This window comes from Terrapene carolina, unplaced genomic scaffold (genome assembly GCF_002925995.2).
Source record: "Terrapene carolina triunguis isolate 2854851 unplaced genomic scaffold, T_m_triunguis-2.0 Scaffold189, whole genome shotgun sequence".
In the NCBI taxonomy this organism is placed as follows: domain Eukaryota; kingdom Metazoa; phylum Chordata; order Testudines; family Emydidae; genus Terrapene; species Terrapene triunguis.
The window spans coordinates 5,924,050-5,932,331 of NW_020664540.1; the positions used below are offsets into that span (position 1 = coordinate 5,924,050).

At 47.8% G+C, this 8,282-nt stretch overlaps 1 protein-coding gene across 1 annotated transcript; it reads right to left on the bottom strand.

The window, feature by feature from the left end:
- Window positions 1-4,948: 4,948 nt before the first annotated feature.
- HSPA2 (heat shock protein family A (Hsp70) member 2) lies at window positions 4,949-7,325 on the bottom strand. The gene has a single exon (XM_024194414.3). It carries the CDS (start codon window positions 7,244-7,246, stop codon window positions 5,345-5,347), a length of 1,902 nt encoding a protein of 633 aa, XP_024050182.1. The 5' UTR covers window positions 7,247-7,325; the 3' UTR covers window positions 4,949-5,344.
- Between the last annotated feature and the right edge of the window lie 957 nt (window positions 7,326-8,282).

The window sequence follows — 8,282 nt, forward strand, 5'->3', positions numbered from 1 at the left end:
GGTAAACAAAATTGGTTTTACCCTTTATTGTGTGTGTCTGAGTAAATACACAGTCAGTTTTCTTAAGAACATTTCAGGAGTGTCTGTTACTTTAAAAACAAACAGTTCTTTGCTTTCTTCCCTTTGCTTAAGGACCTCACTATCTTGAGGGCAGATGAACAGCAATAGCAGATGAAGGAAAGTTCTCCCTCCCCAGAACACGTGGGACAGCGTCAATATTTCAAACTAAAAAAAACAAACAAACTTATTACAAGAGGTTGAGACTGCCGTCATCCATCGAAGGGGGGGGGGTGGGGGGAGAAATGGAGCTCCGATCATTGCCTGCCACTTCCCAAACTCCTCTTTGGTGTGCGATCTCCTCCTCTCTCAGAGAAGGAAAAGGTTTGCAGAGTTCCCCACACCACTGATGCAGTAGAGAGTAAAGGAGAGCAGCACAATAGACTCAAGCCATGTAAGGGAGAATATCTTGTGGGTTTTGTATGCTGTTTTATATATGTAGAAAACAAACATGTTCATACATCTGGAAAGATGTCTGCACAACTGTATCCTCACAATGGTGTTGAAAGAATAGTCTAGGTTAACCCACCAATTCACAGCTACTTTCTGAGGTGGTAGGTTGAGCAAAATCAATCCCAGCATTGGAGTTACATTAAGAAGGGATATTTAACCACCAAAGCACTTTTTTATTTAAAAACAAAACAAAAACAAAAACAGAAAATAATTAACTTAAAAAGTTGGCATGTACATAGCAGTAAGTTAAGTCTGAAGAAAGGAGTTTTGAAATAAGTTTGCTTTAAAAAGGTGTGCATGCACTTCTTTAACTTGGTGCCTTCTACATAACGCTCTGTGTAGTATCTACATAGAAAAAGCAAATTCTCTGAGTGCTTTTCCTTTTTTCTTTGTGTATGTATGTGTCAGGGGAGAAAGCAGCAGGGAATGGGAAGGACACAACAAAGTTCAATCATTAAGTTGCACATTTCTTTCAAAAGTTTCTGCTCTCAGGTCGTGTCATATGACACACAGAACTTTTAAGACAACAATATTCAAATAAATGACAGGAGGATCCCAGCAAAAGCCTGCTGTCCCTTTCCAAGGTCTGCTGACCAGAAAATGAAGACTGTTAGGAAACAGCCACTCCTGCTTTTTAAGATATTAGAAAGGACTGGTTGTCAGCACAGCCGCAGCCCTGCATACTGATGTCTTCTATGCAAAAGTTGAAACAGACACTAGAGGTTGTAGTGCATCTGGAAAATGCAGGTTGCAGGGAGCTCTCCCCACTCCTGGCTTGGAAGCACATAGCCAGCCAGTCGACTCAGCTTTCTCACACCCTTTCCCTAACCTAGTTGATCCTTGGGAAACCTCATACTACTGCATACTGCATTATGAAGCAGGGCACCAGCTCCCCCCACCTAATCTATCAAAGTCATTTTATGTCCTTGTCCACTCTTCCCTCTCCCTTCCATTTATAAACAAAAACTAATAACAGCAATCAGATCATTCAGAAGCTATGGGGCACCACAACAGCACCACCACACTGCAGGCACAGACAATAGCATCTCTTTACCTCTCTATGCAATGCAATCAGTTAGGTGCTGTGGGAATCTTAATGTTCCATTAACCACTAAGGGGGCCAGGGGGGGAGGGTTCTGTCCATAGTACTGTAACAGTTTTTCAAATTTGATCAAATATCAAGAACAGCTACATGTTAAACTATAATTAAGCATTTATATTTGTGTCCATGACTTTGAGCATGTTTTTGCAAAGCCCTGTTGAAGCAGAAATAAAATTTTGAAGTGAAATGCTTTTGACAAAGTGAGGTAACTGTCCGTGTGTCACAACAACACTGAGAATGAGAAAGGTTGACTAATGGGTAGTTAATCTGCCAGATTTTAGACCAAATACTTTTTTCAATGTACAGCTCTTCTCTAATCCCTAACCTTGAACATACTCTTCAGCTCTCTCCTAATTACAAAGGATGATCATTTTTTCCTGATGTTTACCCATTTCCTGGAGGAAGCTGGGGTGAAGTCTAGCCTATTGCATTTTACCCCAGGAGTGGGAGTTTTGCAATTGACATTAGTGAAGGCAGGATTTCATCACTAGGGTTCTCATTTAATTGTAATATTAACAGCATAAGAAATGCCATATTTGACTGTCAGTCTGTTTTATCCAAAAAGAGAAAAAACCCAAAGCGCTGAGCTCTGCATGCTTCCTTGGGCATTTTTTCTTGTGTCACATTTGAAAGGCTAAAATGTGTCTTGAGACTTAAAACATTTTCCCAAGCTTGCAAGTATATAGTAGCTACTATGCCCTTATAGCCATCATACAATTTGTGTGTCTACACTAAACACCTTAGTAACCTTATTCTATGTACAATACAGCTGTTCCTGCACTATGTACACAGTCCCTACCCCTTTTAGCACTAGTATTTCTAGTGTAAACAAAGTAGATGGGGGGGGGGAGAGAGAACACAGGTAGAGGAGAGTTATGGAAATAATGGCTATTGCAGGCATTCAGCAAAATTTGCTTCTCATAGCACTCAAATAAGCATGGGGAAATAAAACCACCGCTATCTTGTCTCTGCTGAAAAAAATCCTGTTATGGTCTCCCCCCTTTAGGGGAATCTCAATATCTATCATTAAATAGATGTTGACCCCCCATTCCCATAATATCCCACAACCGTGAAGCTTTTTTATATCTTTATCAACTTAAATGTTAACATTGATATTATCCATAAGAATTAAGACCAATTTTACCAAGCATAACCAACAGATCTTTTAGTTGTAATGTCTAGTAAAGTTTAAGTGGCTGTGAATAATTTGAGACAGCAGCAGGCCAAATGAGATTTTGCATAGCTCATTTTATTTTTTTAAACCCATACATCTAGTTCTCCCCACCAGTAATTGTAACTCAAACTTGTAATAATGCTTTGTGTACAAGAACTCAGCAGCAAGTATGCCATTCAGGCAGAGAGAAATTTGTTATTAAACTGGAATTTTAGAATTCCAATAGTTTAAAAAATTAAATTTCCTTCAATCTAACCCTTTAGCAACAAGAGTTTAAAAGGTTAACCATGCCGAGCCCTAAAAACTGTACAGGCTTTGGAGAAACAGCATTACAAGGTCCAGCTTGTGTCATTGCCAATAGGAGTGAGATTCATAATCTTGCAAGAGACACAGGGGGATCTGCTTAGATTGACCACACTTCAGCAGTTTTATTTTAGGTTTGGCCACCCCTGAGTATGTCATCATAAGGCTCTTCCATTAGAGGAAGCGAACTTCCAGTTCTCCCTCTCCACACAAAAAAAGCAAACATTGCAAACAGCAAAACTATTCAGAGACCTTGGCAGCTATGATTACAGCAGAGGGGTTTACTCAGCCCTTGATTTTAATGTTAGAAGGAAGAGATAAGAGGTGTCCTTGCAACTATTCCAATCAATCAGCTTTGATAGTGTCTTTCACAGATCAAATGCTGCAGGTGCTCTTTCTACTTGGAGACAAGGGGATTGAGCATTTCAGCAAAACAATAAGTGCTGGGGGGGGGGGGGGAAACTACTGCGTGGTTAACATTAAGAGTAATTATTCTTTAACCTTGTCTCAACATGTGAGATTTGTCAAAAGTAAACTTGGCCTACCTCCTGTTAAATAGGACAAGTATATACCTGAACTATTGTTGGGTCCCTCTTTTTTGGCAACTTATCTACTAAGAGGAGATTCCATAGAGTAGGGTCCAATTTAGGTCATTGTGACCAGTTCTGAAATACCTACATATTTTTCAAACCACAACTCAATACTAAATGTAAGACAAGTCTAGGTCTTTAACTGACCCCTTAGTTCTTAAATCATATAGCATATGGTTGAGCTGACACAGAAGTTGCTGGCATTCAAGGGCAGCTTTAGCCTTAAATTCAAACTTTGCCTCACTTTTGTTAATCTGACCAATCTTTACCAAATACCACCAGTAAGTGGCTAGGCACTTTCCTACCACCAGAAAATACCACCTAGCTAGTTTTCTGCTGTAATATTGCTGTAGGAGAGTGTGGTGGTTATTTTTGAAGTAGTGCCCTGCATTGGAGTTCAACTCATAGCTAGGGGTTGGTAATTCAGTCGGTTAGTACGCTGGATGTTTACTGAACAGGAATGGCAACAGTTTAACACTAAAATGCACTTTAAACCCTTTACATGATTAGTTTCTCTTGCAGTTGTGGGCTTTGGGATTTAAGCTGGCTGGTTTCCCTATTCTCGCCGAACAGCCCGCAAGCTGATTCTGCGAGTCAGATACAGCCCACTGCCTCGCCCCTCCCCGGAGAGGTTAGCTACCATCTTGAAGTATCAGCGGGCTGTTTTTAAGAGTGCGTTTAAACTGCAGGCCAAGAGTTTATTGCTTTTTAAAGCAGAATCTAGCTTTATGTAGCGGGTAAGGCAGCCAAGATTTCTCTAGTCCTCCTACCCAAGCTAGTTAGCCGTCCTGGGGCCGGAGACAGTCCCGAAGCTAAACGAGTTTGATAAGCCCTTTACACCTACTGTAAGTGTTGCAACACCCCACCATTTTCACCATCCCAGCTGAGAGTTTAAACGGCCTCACGTGCAGCTGAACAGCTACAGTTCATTAGGACAGTAAGACAGAGCTCTGCAAGGTTTAGTTTTTTGCAACATACGCTGCTCTCCCATCCCCTCTTGAGAGGGGTTTACGAGAAGTTGGGAAAGCTGACAGCCTCCAAGCGATTAACGGACTTCTTGTCCTAGGACAGCCACCCATATGCGCTTTACACTTAAGACGTTGCCTGGAAGGTCAGCACCCTATGCACTATTAGTAAGCGGTTTCTATGACAAAGCCATAGTAAATTAACAGTAATTTAGTTTCAACCCTTTCTTACCACCCTCTTATGAGAAGCATGAACCTTTCACGTTTTAATCGTAACGGACAAAACAAAACAGGGAGAGAAATGCATGCTTTAAATATCTTTATTTTATTACCAAAATTTCCAGATGCCAGACCGGCAAATATATCTTAAAGCGTTTGGTAAACAGGCTCCATTCAAAACTTGAAATGTTTGTCAACAATAACGATCAAGTGAGCACTTCAGAGAAGACACTGAACATCTAAAGACAACATCCAGAATATTATCATTTGTATCTGAGTTAACAAAAACTTATGGCTACTAACCTTATCAAGCTGGACTGCCTTCTCTTTGTAAGCACATAGGAAGCTGAGAAAGATCTGCTTCTATGCACATCCAAACAGAATAAACTGTTATTGACACTGACTTTTTAAGGTTAGGAACGAAAATAAAACGGAGCATGAGAAAATAACTGTCCCTGAACAGTGCAGAGTTCAGTCCAGTCTAGTCCACTTCTTCAATAGTTGGTCCCCCGGCGCCACCGGTTGGGGCGGCTCCTCCCTGGTACAGTTTGGTGACGATGGGGTTGCAGAGTTTCTCCAGCTCCTTCTGTTTGTGCTCGTACTCTTCTTTCTCGGCCATCTGGTTGCGGTCAAGCCAGGTGACCACCTCCTGGCATTTGTCGAGCACCTTCTGCTTATCTTGGTCGCTGATCTTGCCCTTCAGCTTCTCGTCCTCCACGGTCTGTTTCATGTTGTAGGTGTAGGACTCGAGTGAGTTCTTAGCTGCCACCCGGTCGCGATTAGCTTCATCCTCCGCCTTGTACTTCTCTGCGTCCTGCACCATTCGGTCAATGTCATCCTTGCTGAGGCGGCCCTTGTCGTTGGTGATGGTGATCTTGTTCTCTTTACCCGTGCTCTTGTCGGAGGCAGTGACGTTCAGGATACCGTTGGCGTCTATATCGAAGGTGACCTCGATCTGCGGGACACCGCGGGGAGCTGGGGGGATGCCGGTCAAGTCGAACTTGCCCAGCAGATTGTTGTCCTTCGTCATAGCCCTCTCGCCCTCGTACACCTGCACCAGGACGCTGTTCTGGTTGTCGGAGTAGGTGGTGAAGATCTGGGTCTGCTTGGTGGGGATGGTGGTGTTACGCTTGATGAGGGCGGTCATCACCCCGCCGGCTGTCTCGATGCCCAAGGACAGAGGAGTGACATCGAGCAGCAGCAAATCCTGCACGTTCTCAGACTTGTCCCCCATGAGGATGGCAGCCTGCACTGCGGCGCCATAAGCTACAGCCTCGTCGGGGTTGATGCTCTTGTTGAGCTCCTTGCCGTTGAAAAAGTCCTGCAAGAGCTTTTGGATCTTGGGGATGCGGGTGGAGCCGCCCACCAGCACGATCTCCTGGATCTGGCCCTTGTCTAACTTGGCATCGCGCAGGGCCTTCTCCACGGGCTCCAAGGTGCCGCGGAAGAGGTCGGCGTTGAGCTCCTCGAAGCGGGCGCGGGTGATGGAAGTGTAGAAGTCGATGCCCTCGAACAGCGAGTCGATCTCGATGCTAGCCTGGGTGGAGGAGCTCAGCGTGCGCTTGGCCCGCTCGCAGGCAGTGCGCAGCCGCCGCACAGCCCGCTTGTTGCTGCCGATGTCCCGCTTGTGCTTGCGCTTGAACTCCTCCACGAAGTGGCTCACCATGCGGTTGTCAAAGTCCTCGCCGCCCAGGTGGGTGTCCCCGGCCGTGGACTTCACCTCGAAGATGCCGTCCTCGATGGTGAGGATGGAGACATCGAAGGTGCCGCCGCCCAAGTCGAAGATAAGCACGTTCTTCTCGCCGGCCCCGGTGCCTTTCTTGTCCAGCCCATAGGCGATGGCGGCCGCCGTGGGCTCGTTGATGATACGGAGCACGTTGAGGCCGGTGATGGTGCCGGCGTCTTTGGTGGCCTGGCGCTGGGAGTCGTTGAAGTAGGCGGGCACGGTGATGACGGCGTTCTGCACCTTGCGGCCCAGGTAGGCCTCCGCGATCTCCTTCATCTTGGTGAGCACCATGGAGCTGATCTCCTCGGGGAAGAAGGTCTTGTTCTCGCCCTTGTACTCCACCTGCACCTTGGGCTTGCCGCCCTCGCTCACCACGCGGAAGGGCCAGTGCTTCATGTCGGACTGCACCGTGGTGTCCTCGTACTTTCGGCCGATGAGGCGCTTGGCGTCGAAGATGGTGTTGGTGGGGTTCATGGCGACCTGGTTCTTGGCGGCGTCCCCGATCAGGCGCTCGGTGTCGGTGAAGGCCACATAGCTGGGCGTGGTGCGGTTGCCCTGGTCGTTGGCGATGATCTCGACCTTGCCGTGTTGAAAGACACCCACGCAGGAGTACGTGGTGCCCAGGTCGATGCCAATAGCAGGCGCTTTACCAGACATGGTGGTGGCTTACTCAGCTGCCGCTCCAAACTGCGCTCGTTTTAATAGCTACGACGCGATCTGCCGTTACGCCGTAGCTCGCTGTCTTTTATAGTGGCCGCTCGTCTTCTTCGGGAACTTGCCAGAACCCCATCTCCCAATCAGCTCGCTCGCGTCCGATCCTTGGCCAATCACCACTGTGAATCCCGGCAGAAGATCCGCCCCACACCTGCTGACCAATCATCACCGTATTGCCGTTCTGACCAATCTCTTCGCAGAGTCCTCCTCTAGACCAATAGCTTTACTGTGCCTCTTCCTTGTCGTTTTCGTCCAATACAGCTTTGGAGCATCCATGCCGCCTTGCCCAATCACTTCGCTTGTTTCTTCTTTGCCCCTGCCCTGTCTCCCGACTCTACCAGAAACTTCCAACGGACGCTAGTCTGGAGGTTGGGGATTGATGTCACCGTTACCCAATAGGATTCGAGCAATGGGTTGGGCGATGGAACCAGTAGCTGCTCGAGAGACTTCTGGATGGTTGTTATGCAAATCAGTGTGTTTCCCTAACCGCCTTCCCGGCTTGATCTCTGAATGTCAACAGCTGCGGGCGCGAGCCGCTCCCCCCCCCCCCCACGTAGGTGGCAAGCTGGGTCCAGCCGGTGTGGGCTGGCGCCGCAAGATTGGCTGAGCGGGGGCTGCGAGGCGGCGCGTGCTGGGTGTCCTGTGGGCAGAGTGACGCAGTGCAGGCTACGGGGCGCGGCAGCAACGCGGGGGTCCCCGTACGGGAGCGGCAGTAGGCCCAGTGCGGAATGGAGATAAGGCCGAGGGGTGCGAGGCAGAGCCTGAAGGAATGGGGGCAGGGGGTTGAGGGAGCAGGCGGAAGGGGGACGGGGAGAGCGGACAGAGGGAGTCTGGGATGGTAGGGGGCGGGACGGAGGAGTGGGGGGCATGCGGGCCCTGGGGGCGCGGGCGGAGGGATGGGTGGGGCGGATTGGGGGAGCAGGAGGAGTGGGGGGAGGGATGGTGGGGGTGGGAAAACAGGTGGGACTGGGAGAGCAGC

Coding starts and splice junctions, on each gene's coding strand:
- HSPA2 (XM_024194414.3), bottom strand. CDS start 7,246: ATGTCTGGTAAAGCGCCTGCTATTGGCATCGACCTGGGCACCACGTAC.